This window comes from Malaclemys terrapin, chromosome 2, assembly GCF_027887155.1.
Source record: "Malaclemys terrapin pileata isolate rMalTer1 chromosome 2, rMalTer1.hap1, whole genome shotgun sequence".
Classification (NCBI taxonomy): Eukaryota; Metazoa; Chordata; order Testudines; family Emydidae; genus Malaclemys; species Malaclemys terrapin.
The window spans coordinates 58,264,637-58,283,232 of NC_071506.1; the positions used below are offsets into that span (position 1 = coordinate 58,264,637).

The 18,596-nt window shown below is 41.0% G+C and overlaps 1 protein-coding gene across 3 annotated transcripts in view; it reads left to right on the forward strand.

Moving 5' to 3' along the window:
* The window catches only part of NCOA2 (nuclear receptor coactivator 2), a 262,494-nt gene that overhangs the window by 136,460 nt on the left and 107,438 nt on the right, over positions 1-18,596 (forward strand). For all 3 annotated transcript variants that reach the window (XM_054017501.1, XM_054017500.1, XM_054017499.1), the window contains one exon: positions 11,000-11,104. In XM_054017501.1, coding sequence (XP_053873476.1) covers positions 11,019-11,104 — 86 coding nt within the window. In that variant the 5' untranslated portion in view covers positions 11,000-11,018. The remainder of the gene's footprint in view (positions 1-10,999; positions 11,105-18,596) is intronic.

The following is an 18,596-nucleotide window of genomic DNA, read 5'->3' on the forward strand; positions in this document are numbered from 1 at the left end:
AACCTGAGTAATGTTACTGCATGGCACATAGGGTCACAGCACCACTCATGTTTGACCTCTCTGCCCCACCGTAGTAGGAGACAGAAGGGTGGACGGGCCAGACTTGAGTAGCACTGCATCCTATATTAGCTACTTGAAATGTTGGGAGGTATACAATATATGCAAATATTTAAAATATTTTTGTTTCCATATTTTTATACAGATTTGGAGAAATTAGCTGATGAAACAAAATGCTTACATTCTTTAAAAAAAAAAAAAGTTTGAGGCGCAAGAAGCAAGTTTCATATGGCTTCCAACTTTATTGTAGTTTGTGCAAAAGAACTCATAATTTACTTGAATAGAGTTGAAGCAAGAATGTAGCCTTCTGGTGGTGTGAACTCTACAGCAGAAAAGTATAAGAAAACTGATGTAGCTGTTAGAGTTTACTAATGTAATTATTCTTTGTAGTGTGGGACTCAGAACAGTTTAAATTAGGCTTTTGGAAAATTTTAACCAGAGCTTGCATTTAAATTGTAAGCTTCTTTGATCAAGAACTGGGTACACTGCTGAATACATCAATAATTGTAATAAATAAGTACTGTATTTAGCAATTAAGTCTGTATTTCATGTCAGTGTATTGGTGGAATGCATTTCTGTTACCTTCTTACCTGTCATGGTGTTCCGCCTTTTGTTTGCTTCTCTTCATATTGAAGCAGTAGTTCTTAAGGTTTTATTCCCATCTATTCTTTAACTGCATTTTAGGGTTATAATAAATCTGACAATTTAACAGGCCTTGTTTGGAAGATGACCTGCACTGATAAGAGATAAAATGCAGGTTATCTTCTTTTACTTTGACTCTGGATGATTAACTGGATTCAGTGGTGCTGAGGTTCAGTACTTGAAGCTCTAAGCTATTTGCTGTAACTTGATGGCAGATGATGAAAATGTAAGGGTGGAGGAGGCACTAAAGACTTGTGTAATTGATTTGTGCTGGTTTTTTTGCTCCCTGTGTGCCTTTTCCATGAAACCCCTTCCCTCCCTCTTCCCCGTGTTTTATTTTTAGTTGTTTGTTGTTTTTTCACTTGAAAGATGAATGTGTTTAAAACACACTTTATGCTCTCTGCACGATCAGGTTAAAACTTTTTGTGTGTGTGTGTGTGCATTCTAACTTACAGTGGTTGCTGGTAGAGGATGTGAAGGAGGATGTGCTGTCACAATGAAAGCAGAAACTATTGTTTTGTTATTGATAACAAGAAAGAATGAATTGAAACCTCTTGCCAGCTCTGTCCTTTCACAACCTCCCAACATCTGGTAGAAACTAGATTGCTCTCAATGACTCTAATTACTAGCACATACTACCCAAGAGTTTACTCATTTCATTTTCTGTTTTTGTGATTTACATTTAACAATCAGAGAAATCAGACTGAAATTAACAAGAATTTTTAATGCTCGTGCCCATGATGCTGAAACAGATTGGATGGGGAAATATATGCCCTGAATTTTAAAGATTGTTTTCTTTTATAGGATAAATATAAATTCCCATATATCAAGTTGAGATAAAATCCATTAGAAACACTGAAGGTAAAATACTTGATTACCCTTTTAGTGGGATATTGAATCCCAGATTTGGAGTACAGTAAAGCACTGCAAACTGCTCAAAGTTAAAAAGAGGGTGCCTTGGTCTTGTGTTGTAGTTTATTCTGACGAGGCACCTTAATGAATGTCTTGCAAAACAGGGTGCCTTTTCTAATTTACTACCATTGTTACTAAGCTTTTATTTCATTAATAAAAATGCCATCCCTTCCACCTCAGTAACAGCCAGCATTTCTGTTTTTAGTCCCAACTCTCTCTTAAGTTTCCCAAGTCAGTTTGCCCTTCTCCTGTTCCCAACTAAAGAGAATAAACTTGAACCTCTTCACCTTGACCTTCATAACTTGCTTGTGAAGTTCATTTTGCTAAGAACTATACAGGAGTTATAATTAAAACGAAATATAATACAAAGATCAGTGTAAATCAGAATGTGATAATGATTTTCTTAGAGTAAGTCTTGTCTGGAGATGGTTAGTTCAAACTGCGTAATTTAGAGAGAACATTATTTTTCTTAACAAATTCTACTTGTGAATGTCTTATTACATTTTAATCCATATGTTATAGTCCTCTGTTTTAGAGGAGCTCTATAGGAGGAGCCATTATATTAATTGCTTCTTAAAAAAACAAACTGAACTGTTCAATTATTTTAAAGTAACTTTTACTTACAGCTGTCCCTCTAGAAATGCCTGAGAGCTGGGGCGGGGAGTGGGATGAAGTGAGCAGTTCTTAATTGGTGCTGCTTCTGCTATCATGATAATGTGCTGTAACTGACTATGGGAGTTTTGTCTGAATAAAGACTGTAAGATTTGGTCTACAGCTTGTAAAAGTAATCTGCTCTCAGTTACTTTAGTTTGAGTTCCCATGTATCTAGGACAGATTTAGGGCTTGCAAGTTTGAATTCTGTGTTTTCTGATCTGGTATTTACTGGTACAGGCAATGGTGTTTTGAGAGAGACTAGGAAGAACATTTTAAAAACATATGTTTAAAATTTTTAGATTTCCCCCCCTCTAGGTTAGTGTCTAAAGAATTTATACTGAAAAGTAAATTTTAGTTGTAGTGTTTTTCAGTCGGGGACCTGAGCTTTCTGTCTTCTGTGAAATGCCCAACACAACTTTGGATGCTATAAAAATTAATAACAATAAATAACCAGGAAGGAGGAGGTGGTATAAAGTATAATGAATGTGGGCAAGAGATTTAATGTTTGGGGGCTGGAGGGGGGGAGGAATGCTTGTAGATTGTGGATTTCCAAAGAAGCCTTTTAAAAAACTTTATGATGATTTTTTTTTAAAAAACAACCCTTCTCCACTTACACAAATTCATTCAAAGAGCAAGCTGATAATGCTGCTATGAAACAAATTTACTGGTTTGTAAACCTATCGTGAGTAGGTGAAAGTAAAATACAAACTATTTGTTCAAAACTGATTATTATATTTAACTTGGGGGAGGAGGCAGAGGGTAGCTAGTTTCCTGGTAAATGATACCACATTTTCCTTGAATTGGTTTACAGGGAGATACAGTTGTAATTTATATGGTTCCCTCCAAAGAACTGACTGCAAAGACTCCAGTGGAATTCCTCTAGAATTACACCAGTGTTATTCTGAGAGCAGAATCTGACTTGGCAGTGTGTGCTGTCTCAAACTGAACTTTAATCCCCCAGAAATAGTTCAAGTTTTCTTAGACGTAAGCTCAATACCCTATGTGAGGTGATCCCCCTTGTACATATTCTTAGTTGCTTTTTCATATTTTCTGAGATCCCACCTGTGTCCTTAACGTTTATTACTTTTCAGAATACCCACTAAAAGTCTGAAAATCATTCTGTGATCTTATGTTTTTGTGTAAAGGAATTTCTCTGAAGATAGCATTGACCTGATTTCTACTATTGGAGTTTGTACTTATAGCATTAAGTAGGCAGGGACTCCCCTAAGCTTTCAAAAGTTTTTGGACCCTTTGAGGCATCAGTTGAGTTTCATGCACAGACCAAATAATATCTGAAATGTTCAGCTTCCATGTTTTTTTTTTTTTTTACCTTGATCAGCAAATAAGGTTTCTATTGGAATGGAGCCATCGAGGCTGGTTCAGGATCTCCATCATACACGTTTTGAACTGATACTGCCTCAAATCATTTTTAGTTAGTGTCAAAGTTCTCTTAAGGGTCTGTTAGGTACGTTTCTCTTTTCTTGGCTCACTTTTAGCAACTGAGACTTCTTTGCAGGCTTCTCTTGCAGTGATTAAATGTGCTGCGAGTACAGCAGTACTTTGTGAATATGCTTGCGATACAGATGGATTATATTAGCCACCCCAGTATTGCAGTACACTTCAGTAGAGAGATGCTCCAGTAATTATTTGGGGGGAAATTCTATGGCCTTGTTATACAAGAGGTCAGACTAGATTATCACAATGGTCCCTTCTGGCTTTGGAATCTATTAATTTGTCTTGGGAGACAGTGTGCACATTTGTACATATCTTCAGCTAGACTTATTGTGATTGACACTCTGAGTTATGCTATAATTTTATGAAAGCTGATAACCCTTTCCAGACCAACCAGCTTCTTCAAGTGCTTGTCTTGAGTATGTAAATACCAGAGATCAGCATCTTTTGGCCCTCAGCGTCTGTTGGTCCATTCCTGTGCTCTAAGTGCCCTTGGATCCACCTCTTGAAGGCATAAAAGGGCAGAGCAGCACCAACTACTTCTCAGTTCCTTCTTACCTCCAATAGCTGAAAGAGAACTTTAAACAGTGTCCTTTTACTCTGACATATTTGTATAGCTAGTTCTAAAAATTGAGTAGATAGCTTTTAGGATAGTTATATTAAAGTATATACAGTTATGTTAGTGTTTGGTTATTAGGTTTCCTACTGAGTAACATTTTTTTTGCCCTTTTTTCTTTTACCCTGTACCGGGTGTTCATGGATGAACAAACAAGTGAGGCAGCTATACCCCTTAATAATAGCCACTCAAAAAGTTTGTTGTTTAGGTGAAGGACACATCATAAGCAAATGCTCTATTTGTTGTTTGTTTTTAAAATGAATTCAAAAAGTGAGACACCTACTTGAAACATTTTCTCTTGGATAAATCTTTGAGACCTGCCCCAGATCCAGGTAAACAGGAGCCACAATCCAGCAATCTTCTTCCAAGAGTGCACTGGTGAGCACTGGCTCTGCTTCCAGTTCCTGGGCTTCTACCTCTTCAGTGTACTCTGCAGCGGTTCAACCTCCCAAGTCCTTGTCCGAGGGGGGTAAGACATCAGTGCTTTTTTAAAAATCATAAGTGCAGGTCACCATCTGAGGGACCTCTAAGAAAAAGAGGCAGAGATCACCTTATTCAACCTTGTCAAGGGATAGCACAAGGCCTGATTATGGTCCCTCTGCCAAATTCATCTGTACCAGCTAAAGAACAGCCCCTCACAGTTGTCCGCACTATTGGTGCAATGCTGCCTTCTGGGCTCTTGGCAATGACCATAGAGCTATCCATATGAATACTGGCTCCATTAATACAAATGTCATCTGCACAGTCTGTTCCGGCACCAAAGGCCACTTGTTTAATGTCAGTGGTACCAACTCTATTGGCAGCAAGAAATTTGATAGTGTCCATCCTTTCATCACCAGAGAGAATTCCAATGTCGGTATTGCGTGCATATAAGAAATGTCCCAAAAGAAATTACAAGGACTCCTGCTAGGTCTGCTCCAGCACTAGAGGGGAAATATTCCTTCCTTCTTCTCATGAGCCTCAAACCAGAGTAGAGAATGTTCTTCTAGTTATTCCCAAGTCTCCGGTATCTCTAAGAGGGAGTTTAGGGCATATGTGTATCAACTTAAGTATAGGGATATAGGAAGGGATGTTCTGCCTAGTACCCCGTTGGCCTTCTACACAGTTTGCCTGTGGACCTCACTTGTGCTTTACTGGGCTCCTTGGGGCCCTCATCACCTTAGAAGGGCATTCTCTACCCACTCCAGGATCAGACCATCCCATCTTATGGTGTGTAGAGGAGTTCAGCCTTATCAGCCACAGGTGTCCCATGCTCAGCCATCACAACTACAGGCCTCTCATGAAGAACAACATCATCCTATTGAACTCGCCGTACCTGCCATTCCTTTATCATCACCTGATGAGTCTGCAGTCTCATCTACACCATCACATCCTGATTACTACAAAATTTTTCAGGGTCTTCTTAGAAGAATGGATGAAACATTAGAGATTTCAGTGGAGGTTGTATACATAAAACCACAGAAGTTATTAGACACCTTGCACATTTTGTTACTGGAAAGACTGACAATGCCAGTTAACAAAGGCCTGTTAGAACTGGTGTGGCAGTTACAAGCCATCTTACCTCCAACATCAAGGAAAGCAGATAGGAAGAACCAAGGTCCTTCTTTGGGATTGAGTATTTTTATGATTACCCTCATACTTGGGTCACTTGTGGTCACTGCTGCCCAGAAGCACTTGAAACATAGCTGCAAGTCCATTCCAGATGAAATGAACCTAAACTTCTGGACATCTTTGGGAGGAAGAACTATTCCTTTGACAGCCCCCAGTTATGAATTACCAGCTACCAGGCACTCCTCTCCAAATATGACTTCCTTAGTTGGCATAAGGTATCAGACTTTGTTGACCGGCTGCTGCAGGAATCGAGAGGAATTATGATTTCTTATTGCTGAGGAGCAGTTAGTGGCATGAACCTCACTGCCAGCTGCCACAGATGCTCCGGACACAGCAGCAAAGTCAATGGCAACTGCTGTGACAATGGGGCAAGTATCATCATTGCAATCCCGAGGAGTTCCCCAGGAAGTGCAGAACACAACTGAAGTTCTTCTCTTTGAGGATTCTCATCTATTTAGCTGCAAAACAGACAATGCCTTGCACTCCGTGAAAGATTTTCAGGCCACGCTAAGATCACTGGGAGTATCAACCCAGAAAGAAACAGTCTAAGCATCAGACTTTTCCCAGACAGGCTCCAGCATTTTCCTATTACCATCCTTCTCAAAGACTTTCTGAGCCATCAGGAAAAAAACAATGTTTTCATTATAAAAAGACCCTCAGCTTCTTCAGTTACTGCATCAGCATGGCAAATGCGTTCCTCGAGGTAGACGATGGTTCAATCAGGAACTGTTCAGAAGCAATCATAAAGGAACTATTCTGTTTCCCCACCATGTTTGGAGACTGTTTTATTTTGAGGAAACCTGGAACAATATAACCTTGGAAATCATAGATACTGGATATTCTATCCAGTTCCAGACGCTCCCTAAACCTCATCCACTTTGCCCATCCCTCTTCAGGGGACCCCCATTATGAGAGACTGTTACAACAATAACTTTGAGTATATGTTCAATAGGCAGCAGGTTTAAAACAAACACAAGGAAGTATTTTTTCACACAACACACAGTCAACCTGTGGAACTCCTTGCCAGAGGATGTAGTGAAGGCCAAGACTATAACTGGATTAAAAAAAAACCCTAAATAAATTCCTGGAGGATAGGTCCATCAATGGCTATTAGCCAGGATGGGCAGGGGTGGCGTCCTTAGCCTCTGTTTGCCAGAAGTTGGGAATGGGTGACAGGGGATGGATCACTTGATGATTACCTGTTCTGTTCATTCTCTCTGGGGCATCTGACTTTGGCCACTGTCGGAAGACGATACTGGGCTAGATGGACCTTTGGTCTCACCCAGTGTAGCCGTTCTTACTGCTTGTTGTTCATTTTTGTATTAATATGGATTGAATCAGATCTGGGGTTCATACTCTTGTGCTGAACAGCTAGCCTTTAATTTCCTAATTGAAGGAGTCTGTATTTTTTTTTTCTTTTTTTAAGACTAGTTCATTGTGGATTATTTTAGCCTTGAAAGCAACATTCCAGTTGATTTTGGGACTTGCTCTATACGTACACTAGAGGAAGGTGATTCTTATAATCTGAGGATCTTTCTCTCCAAACTAGCTCATATGGAAAGAAGTTCTTATGATTCTTTATTAAGATTTTCTAATTAGGAATATAAGCAGACTTTGGGGGCCACTTTGTTAGTGTCTATGCTCCAGCTCCTCAGCCTGCTACTTACGCAAAGGGATGCACATCCTTTTCTTGTCATCTCGGGGATAATATGGTCATGCTGCTATTTGCTACCTGGTCTGTTTTCCACAACTCTCCCACCTCTTGTTGGGTGGAGGGAGCTTCTGGAAGTCTCCACAGTTCTCTAATTTACATTAAACCATTTCAGGCATTGCTTGTTCATTTGAATTAGAGAATTTATGGAAACTTCCCTTGAGCGTTTTGGTCTCCAAAACTATAAACTAGCCTCTTTAGAAATGAGAAAATAACCTATCTGTATTTTGACTTCTCTAAAGATCTTGATTGACTGGATTCCCTTATGCCAAAAGTTTTTCAAAACCGCCTTTTTGGTCATTCTGTTACATAATATAAAAATATACCAATTCTGGCTAAATTATGTTTGAAGTTTGATTCTCGCTTGTCAAGGAACAGAATAATTGAACAGTCCAGCAGGCATTGAGGCACTGGCAGGTTTGTGCATAGGAAACAATGGATGGTACAGGGCTGTAATGGTGTGGCTACTTGCCCCTTGTAAGCACCTCCTGCTGGCCAGGTTCTTGCCTCCACTCTCTACTTTGCAGTAGGTCTTCAGCGACTCAGCCCTCCAGCTGAGTCACACGCGGTCTGTATGTGAAACAAACAAAACAGACAGTAACCCAATCCAACAAACGGTTGGCCCTTCCTTAAGGCCCTCAGGCCCATCTCTGGGCCTGATTAATGTAACCACATCAGGTACTGCCCCTTTCTCGGGCTCCAAATGAAACTTGTTGCTTCCTCAACCTTTGGCCACTCTGCCTGTGGCTGGTGGGGGGACATGGGCCCATCCACTACTCTGGGTCTCAACCCAGGGACCTATGACTAACAGCCACATCCTGCTTCCTTCATTAACGGCTATTGCTGCATTCCCTGGGCTGCTTCCTACTCTGTCCCATCAGCTTCTTAGGTCCTTGGCATGTTCCCTGTTTAAGCAGGGTCTCTCCTCTTCTTACCAAGAGAGTCTGTTAACAGTCTTTGCCATGGGTGGTGTGTATTGTAGGCTGTGGGAGGCTACGTCTCCCCAAACCACCTGGTGTGGCCTTGCCCACAATCTGCTCAGAAGGCTCCCTCTGGCTTGCCCTTCCTCTTTGGCCCCAGCCCAGGCAGGCTGGCTATTTCTAGGGAAGCATGTTGGGGCTTGGGCTAGGGTGGCCGTGGCCAGGATTTGGGGTGGCTGGGGCTGCTTGGGGAGGGGGTGGGCTGGGGGCGCTGCCTGCCCTGTGTTCGGTGGGGGCTGGGGGCGCTCGGGGACATGCATCGCCCACCTGACGCTTGGCGGTTCGGGGAGCCACGCACCACCCACCCGGCGCTCTGGGAGGGGCGGCTCTGTGCTTCAGCAGGGGAGGGGAGGGATGGGGCTGGCCAGAGGCCAGCCTCCCCGAGCTGGCAGGTCACCCACCGCCCATGGTCCTTGCCCTGTTCTCTCAGGGTTCTTTCTCCCAGGCCTCAGTGGCTGGAGAACTTCACAGTCCTATCCCAGGGTTTCTCCCCAATCTCTTTACCTATGGAATCTCCCAGCCTTTCACTCCTTCTGGTCCCAGCCAGCGACTGCTCTGTCCAGCTGCTGTACTTTCTTCAGACACCCAGGAATACCATTTTTCCTCCTCTGGCTCCAGCCAGCAATTGAGCTTTCCAGGTCCTGCAACTCCTTTCATATGAGCCTGCTAGGCTCTGATTGGCTGCCTCCCCTGCAGTTTAGAGGACCCAGCTCTACTGGCCTTTTTGGGGGGGCATGGTATGGTAAGGACTGCAGGGCCTTCCGGAGGGCCTCAACAGACCTGGTACACCCTATCACAAGGACCAAATTTTTTAAGTGCTAGCAAAGGGAATCCTGACCTATCTTGTCCTAGAATCTGATCAAATGATGTCTCCAGTGATGTGGAATTACAAGTTGTCAATTAGCCTTTTCTATCAATATTTGACAGTAACATGATTAAAAGTTCTGCAGCTGCAAACCCGATATTTTAATTTTTGTAAGGAAAGATAATTTTAGATCTGGGTCATGACAGTCCTATAGCTGTTTAAGAAAAATAAACACAGGTGATCATTTTTATTTCTTCCTAAATTTGGAAAGTTGACCAGATTTCTTGCACCATTTTTATTGTATTTGTTAAGGAAGGGCTCCACTATCAAAAGAAGACTAAAATCCAAAAAACTAAAGTGTACTGCATATCCTACTAATACTTCTACACAAGATGTGGGCAAAAACTTATTCAGGTGGTTGGCAAAACTTGAATATTACTAATGCCAGATTTAGTATAGCATCTCAAAAGGCCCCAAAGCTTTGTTTTGTGGATGAAAATGTTACAAGGGGTTTCTTTAGTGTCTGTAACTTAGTAGTGCTTGTTGTTCTATCGTCATGCGTACAAACTGGTACATTAACTGTGGTGGGAATTTTGAATTGTTTGATATAGTGCTTTGTGGATTTCTGAGATATTTATACAGTGGCATCCTATTAAATTTGGAACCAATAGGTAACAAAGAAATTTCGGAACTGACAATTCTCGTCTCAAAAAAGGTTTTCTAGTAGGAAATTGAGCCCAGCAGTATGAGGTTGCAAAGAGAAGCATCCTTTTCTTTTCTCACAAAGTAGACTGCCACAAGAATTCTAGTCTTAAGACTGTGCAAAGCTGCTTTAGAGGAGGCTTAGTCTTTTGCTACTTCAGTCCCAAGGAATAGGGGTGAAAGTCACCCTCATGCAGAGAGCCCTTATGAAGTTTATACACCACTTAAACCTCTCTATGCCCTTTTCTGAGGCGAGCTGTCTTCCGGCACCGGGCCTCTGAACCTAGTCCGCCTCATCACAGGGGGTCCAAGGGGCTGGTACCCCCTGCGCAGCTGGAGCTCCGAGCCCTGGCACCCACGGCAGGGGTGGAACCTGAAGCCCCGTGGGGCGTGCACCCCCTGAAACTGGTTGGTGGTTCCCCAGGGAGTCATGGATGTCTAGTTGAGAACTGCTGTTCTAGAGGATGCTGGTGGTTAGTTACTATGGATGCAGATTGAATGTGGATCTAAATTTTTGTATCCGCTCATGGCTCTGCTGATTCTTCACTGGGGCTTCTAGGCATTACTGTGATACAAATATTACCAGTGTGTGTGTGTTGCTCTAATGCATTATGATTTTACAGGTTATTTACCCTCTGAAGTAGATTTAATAACTCTACATCCAAAATTAGACGTGTGTTCATTGGTTATAGCAATTGTTACTGACATACTCATTCCATGATACTGCATGCAGACTTGTGTAACTTGATATTTTAACTTTTTAATTAAAGCTTTTTAGGTCAGTTATGTTTCATTTAACTATAGACAAGAAGAAAAGATGTCCATCTACTCAAACCCTTTCCCCCTTCTTTTTTTAGTTGCTGATATGTGTTCAAGATGAGTGGGATGGGAGAAAATTCCTCTGACCCATCCAGGGCAGAGTCAAGAAAGCGCAAGGAATGCCCTGATCAGCTTGGACCCAGGTTAGTTCACTTGTGTTTTGAAGAAGTGGTTCATTAATATTTTGAAGAAGTAGATGATTACATAAAAACTAAATATTCTTCTCTTTCAAGTATTGTCTGCGTGGCTCCTACTCTAGGTGTGCATGCACCTCATGTGCACAAGGTTGAAATCTCTGAACACCAGTTTCTGTCAGGGCACACCTGCACCCTGTATGCCTCTCTAAGCTTCCCTTGTGAGTGCATAAAGGGCAAAATGGCCACAGTTGTCCGTCAGTTCCCTCTCCCATTCATAGCAGCGAGACAGAATCAGGCTATGTCTGCCAGTTGCCCCTTAGCGCAGTTTCTCGTTTTCTTTTTCGTTTCTTTTTTTGTTTGTTTTGTTTAGGAAGTTTTAACAGGCTTACAAATCCTTGCTGTGACAAAACAAGAATCATTACAACAGTGAGCTTTTGTTTAGGGAAATGTCATACAGTAATATAATCATACCATATACAAGAGTGAGCATCTTTATACTACCCACAACAAGTTGTTTCTGGTGATTTTATTAAATTGGGTTTATTAAAGTTACTGAGACCAAGCATGTCTAGCAAATATTAATATTAAAAAAATTGGACAAGTTTGCTGGTTTTTTTACAGGTGAAATATACTTTGTCTTGAATATTGAATAAAAGTTAACCAAATTTGTCTGTTTTGCTGGGTGCGTAATTTGGGCATTAATTTTTCCATAACATTCCTTATTATTCAGAACCATTCTTTTAGAGTTGGATTATTTTTATTTTTCTGGTAGCGTAGCAGGTTCCAGAAGATCATAGAATATCAGGGTTGGAAGGGACCTCAGGAGGTCATCTAGTCCAACCCCCTGCTCAAAGCAGGACCAATTCCCAACTAAATCATCCCAGCCAGGGCTTTGTCAAGCCTGACCTTAAAAACCTCTAAGGAAGGAGATTCCACCACCTCCCTAGGTAACCCATTCCAGTGCTTCACTACCCTCCTAGTGAAAAAGTTTTTCCTAATATCCAACCTAAACCTCCCCCACTGCAACTTAAGACCATTATTCCTGGTTCTGTCATCAGGTACCACGGAGAACAGTCTAGATCCATCCTCTTTGGAACCCCCTTTCAGGTAGTTGAAAGCAGCTATCAAATCCCCCCTCATTCTTCTCTTCTGCAGACTAAACAATCCCAGTTCCCTCAGCCTCTCCTCATAAGTCATGTGCTCCAGCCACCTAATCATTTTTGTTGCCCTCCGTTGGACTCTTTCCAATTTTTCCACATCCTTCTTGTAGTGTGGGACCCAAAACTGGACACAGTACTCCAGATGAGGCCTCACCAATGTCGAATAGAGGGAAATGATCACGTCCCTTGATCTGCTGGCAATGCCCCTACTTATACAGCCCAAAATGCCGTTAGCCTTCTTGGCAACAAGGGCACACTGTTGACTCATATCCAGCTTCTCGTCCACTGTAATCCCTAGGTCCTTTTCTGCAGAACTGCAGATGAAAGACTAATTCTTAATTTCTCTTTGTGTGACCATGTCTGTCTGCTAGGAAGCCCCAGGAGGATTACTAAAGGATCATTTGGTAATAAATATCCAACAATTGTTGATATTTGTTTATAGATAGCATCAATGTCTAAAGAAAATCATTACTTTGGGAAAGCATGTCCACCATTAATGCATACAGACTTCTCTTTCACCACCACATCGCCAACATTTGTCCCCATTCAATCTCTGTGGGGTTTTTTTTTTATTTGACTGGTATAAGGAAGCAGTATTTTAAAGAAATATTCTTTGATCATGCTACAGACTGAGGTTGCTGGTCCTCTTTTCCAGATCAAATCCTATTCCTCTGGTGTAATTTGTCTATCCAGTTCCTTTTCCCAGTGTATCATTTATAGATATTTTTTGCTAAGAAAGTGATCTGCAAAGATTGTTACAAATTAGTTATATTTTCCCCCCTAATTGACCATTGCTTCTACTAACGTAAGATTTTTGTACAAAACAACGTATTCCCTAACTTGAAAGTACTGGTACAAAGGGAGAATGGGCCATTCATTTCAAGTTAGTTTTGATCGCTAAATAGGTTTGAAAAGTTTCTTTACTGAATAGTCATTCCCTGGTTCTCCTAATCTTTAAAACTTTGTGGTTCATAATTTGGGTTAAGATCTGGATTATTTGCAATGGTTGTCATTGGTGCGGGAGAAAAGTTTATCTTATCTCTAGTTCTATCCCTAACCCATGGAGTAGCCTTTGCTAAAGGATGTGTATAAATTTCCAGAGAGCATGATTTTTTAGAATTAATCCATGGTAGTCTAGCAATAGTTACACCACCACAATGAAGACCCAGTGTTTGGCTGAGTTAGAGAACCCCAATCCATTACTGCTTTGAGCTGGCTGACTTGTTAGTACCATAGAATATTTGGAACAGCTAGTCCATCCTGTTTAATTGGTCTGTACAAAATAGCTGCACGCAGTTGGTCTTTTCTGGTTTCATATAAATTCTAACAACATCCTCTGTATTCCTACTAAGATGTTATCTGGGATGATTACATAAAGATTTTGAAACAAGAAAGATATCCTGGATTAAATGTTCATTTTGACTAAAGGCTATTCTTCCAAACCAAGAAAGTATATACTTCCCCTTACACACTCCAGGTTTTTTTCATTTGCTGAAGTAGTGGTTTGACATTTAAATCATAGAGTTCTTCTACACTGTTTGAGATTTGAATTCTCAGGGTTCTTGCAGAATTTGTTGACCATTTTTACCCAAATGTTTTCTAGAGGAATGACTTCTGAGGATCTGGCAAATTTTATAGCTAGCATTTCAGATTTGGCATAACGTACTTTAAATGCTTTCCCAAAGTCATGGATTTTCCTTAGACACTAATTTTAGGGAAACTTTTGGGTTAGATAAAAATAATATATCGGCATTTATAAAGCTATTTTTTTATGTGTTCCTTCAAGTTTCATTCCTGTGATAAATTCATTATTCCTTATCTTCTGTGAAAAAGGCTATGTGGCCAATGAAAAAAGTAAAGAAGACAATGGACATCTGCTCCTACTCCCTCTGTGTAATTCAAACAGGAAAGATTTAATCCCGTTAAGTTGCACCACTGCTTTTGACTGATATAAAGAACATTTATCCATTTAAGGAACTAAGGGACCAATGTTCATCTGGGACAGGACTTGAAACAAAAAGCTCTACTCTAGTCTATCAGAAGCTTTCTTTGGATCAAGTGATAACAAAAGAAATGGATCTTTTTGATCTGGCATTATGGATGATTTCAAGTACTCTCTGAATATTGTCTAACATTTGTCTATCCTGAACGAATACAGTTTGATTTGGGTTTATATTATGGTTGTCGATTAATCGCAGTTAACTCATGCGATTAACTCAAAAATAATTAATTGTGATTAAAAAAATTAATAGCACTGTTAAACAATAGAACATCAATTGAAATTTATTAAATATTTTTGATGTTTTTCTACATTTTCAAATATATTGATTTCTAGTACAACACAGAATACAAAGTACAGAGCTCACTTTATATTATTTTTGATTACAAATATTTGCACTATAAAAATGATAAAAGAAATAGTATTTTTCAATTCACCTCATACAAGTACTGTAGTGCACTCTCTTTATCGTGAAAGTATAACTTACAAATGTAGATTTTTTTTTTATTATTATTATATAACTGCACTCAGAAACAAAACAATGTAAAACTTTAGAGCCAAAAGTCCACTCAGTCCTACTTCTTATTCAAGTTTGTTTATATTTATGGGCGATATTGTTGCCTGCTTCTTATTTACAACGTCACCTGAAAGTGAGAACAGGCATTCCATGGCACTTTTGTAGCTGGCGTTGCAAGATATTTATGTGCCAGATATGCTAAACATTCGTATGCCCCTTCATGTTTCGGCCACCATTCCAGAGGACATGCTTCCATGCTGATGATGCTTGTTAAAAAAAAAAAATGCGTTAATTAAATTTGTGACACAATTCTCCTCCGAGGAGTTCAATGTCTCCTGCTCTGTTTTACCCGCATTCTGCCATATATTTCATGTTATAGTTGTCTCGGATGATGACCCAGCACATGTTCGTTTTAAGAACACTTTCACACCAGATTTGACAAAATGCAAAGAAGGTACCAATGTGAGATTTCTAAAGATAGCTACAGCACTCGCCCAAGGTTTAAAAATCTGAAGTGCCGTCCAAAATCTGAGAGGGAGGGAGTGTGGAGCATGCTTTCAGAAGTCTTAAAAGAGCAACACTTGGATGCGGAAATTACAGAACCCGAACCATCAAAAAAGAGAGTCAACCTTCTGCTGGTGGCATTTGACTCAGATGATAAAAATGAACATGCGTCTGTCCACTTTGCTTTGGATCATTATCGAGCAGAACCCGTGATCAGCATGGACCCATGTCCTCTGGAATGGTGGTTGAAGCATAAAGGGACATATGAATTTTTAGCGCACCTGGCACCTAAATATCTTGCAACGCCAGCTACAACAGTGCCATGCGAATGCCTGTTCTCACTTTCAGGTGATATTGCTGCCCGCTTCTTGTTTACATTACTCCTGCAAATTGTAACCAAACTTGTTTGTCTGAGCGTTTGGTTGAAGTAGGACTGAGTGGACTTGTAGGCTCTAAAGTTTTACATTGTTTTATTTTTGAATGCAGTTTTTTTATACATAATTCTACATTTGTAAGTTCAACTTTCATGATAAAGAGATTGCACTACAGTACTTGTAGTAACTCCTCACTTAAAGTCGTCCCAGTTAACGTTTCGTTGTTACGTTGCTGATCAATTAGAGAACATACTCGTTTAAAGTTGTGCAATGCTCCCTTATAATGTCATTTGGCAGCCGCCTGCTTTGTCCACTGCTTGCGGGAAGAGCAGCCCATTGCAGCTAGCTGGTGGGGACTTGGCACCAGGGTGGACCGGCAGCCCCCCATCAGCTCCCCGTTCCCCTAAGTTCCCTGTGCGGCAGCTGCCCAGCAGGCTATCAGTTGCCGGCTGCCTGCCCCCTATTGCCATGTGCTGCACCTGCCCTCTGTCTTGGAGCTGCTCCCCGGAGCCTCCTGCTTGCTGTGCGGAGTGGGGGGGGGGCAAAGAGAGGAACTAATGTCAGGGTGTCCCCCTCCCCCCCTGCTCCTGCTTACTCCATCTTCCATAGAGCAGGGGAGGACACGACAGGGCTCAGGACAGAGGGAGCTTCCTGGCAGCAGCTGCTATCTCAGCTCGCTGACCAACTTAAAAAGGCAGTGTGCTTAGAGTGGAGTCAGCATACTTAAAGGAGCATTGCGCATCTCACACATACACACACACACACACACACACACACGGCGTGTGTCTCTGTGTCTGTCTGCCATGCTGTCTCCCCTCCCTCCATTCATGCTGCCTTGTAGAGTGTGAGGCTACATTAACAACGAGTTAACCCTTGAGGGCTCAGCCAATTGCTAGTTCATCATTTAGCAGTAAGGCATTCCCCGGGAAATATCCCACCCTCTGACTTCACAATCATCATCGCTGTGTACCAGTAATAAATTGTTTGTTTAAAACTTATAGTGTGTGTGTGTGTGTCTGTCTATCTATCTATCTATAGTCTTTTTGTCTGGTGAAAAAAATTTCTCTGGAACCTAAACCATCCCACCCCCCATTTACATTAATTCTTAGGGGAAATTGGATTTGCTTAACATCATTTCACTTAAAATCGCATTTTTCAGGAACATAACTACAACGTTAAGTGAGGAGTTGCTGTATTAGGTGAATTGAAAAATACTATTTTCTTTTGTTTTTTACAGTGCAAATATTTGTAATAAAAAATAAATATTAAGTGAGCACTGTACACTTTGTATTCTGTGATGTAATTGAAATTAATATATTTGAAAATGTAGAAAACATCCAAAAATATTTAAATAAATGGTATTCTATTGTTTAATAGTGTGATTAATCATGATTAATTTTTTTAATCGCTTGACAGCCTTAGTATATAAAAACTGAGAGTATGGACTGCTGTTGGCTCACTAGTAGTTTTGCTAAGTTGTTTATGTCATGAACTTATAAGAGCTGCATAAGGTATGGTCTTTTTCAACTTTAGGGAGAACAACAGCAGTAGTTTCTTTTCATAGGTTTGTGGAAGTTTCTTCCCTAAAAGAATGGCATTGAAGGTACCCCACAAGTAACCCACTAATAACTTATTAAATACCTTGTAAACTTCACCTGGAAAGCCATCAGTCTGGAATTTTACCACTTTTTATACTTTCTATTGCCTCTAAGATTTCCTATTCTGTTATTCCTTTATCTGTAGCACATTTTCTATAAATTTAACCAATTAGGGTTAATTTTCCTATAAATCTCCCCAAAGCATTCTTAAATTTTTTTCCCTTAAATGTATTCCTTGCCCCAAAAAAAGCCCCAAGTAAACACACTCCCTGTTTTCCCCCTTGGTGTGCTGTGCCACAATCACTTCAATAGTGGACTCAAAGCCTTCGGGCTTCAAACCTGCCCATCTTGTGACAGTCTCACCCACTCTTGTAGATTGTTACAATCATGGTTAATTTTGACCCAGTGAAAACTGTGTACCTGACCAGTGCTCTGTCCGCCAATCCTTCTCAAGAACAAGAAAATCCAGTGACATTCTGCTGAAATTATGTATACCAGACCAGTCTATGAGAGACAGTTTTGACCTAGAATAATAGGCATCAGTCTCTTAAGATGGGACCTTCTACTTCCAAGTTTCAATCTCTCTGTGTCCCTGTCAGCCAGGATCCAACTCCCAAGACTGGTATAGTAAGACGTCTGACTGGCACCATTGACAAGTCAAAAGACATGGCTGCCAAAGACCACCTCAGCATCTGTGGCTAGTTCCAGGCACTAAAGACTGGTACTGCACTGAGGCAAGATAGATCACAGGAGTGGACCAAACGTGGTTCCTGGCAACTGTCATCTTCTCCAAAGAAAGGGAAAGTCTAAGAAGAGCTATTTGCCTTCACTCTGTTCCTGAGAACTGAGTACAAAGCCCTTTCATGCTACAGAAGCAAGCAACATTGGTTCAATGTTTGGCTCACCACCAAAAGGCCCTAGGGCTACTTTGATCCCTACTCAATCTGGTACTGATTCCGCAACACTTAAAATGTCAACTCTGCACCCAGTAGCACTTCTGGACTGTCCACACATATCTCAGAACCGGAGACAAATTCTATATCCAGACCCAAAATCTCACTGCACCTAGGAGCCTGCATGTTGGCTGCTAATGGCAGACAATGTTCACTACAGATACGAGAAATTCTGTTGCAAAGCATGAAACCCTCCACAAGTAGAATATACTGTGGGAAATAGTCATCAGTTAGGAAGCCCCCCTCTGTCTTAGGATCTCAACATCATCCTCACTGGTCCTATGAGGAGACCCTTTGAACCCCTTTCTGAATGTTCTTTTTACCTTCTTACTCTCAGAACTGCCTTTTTTGGTGGTTGTTACATCAGCCACCTGGGACAGTGAACTCCAAGCC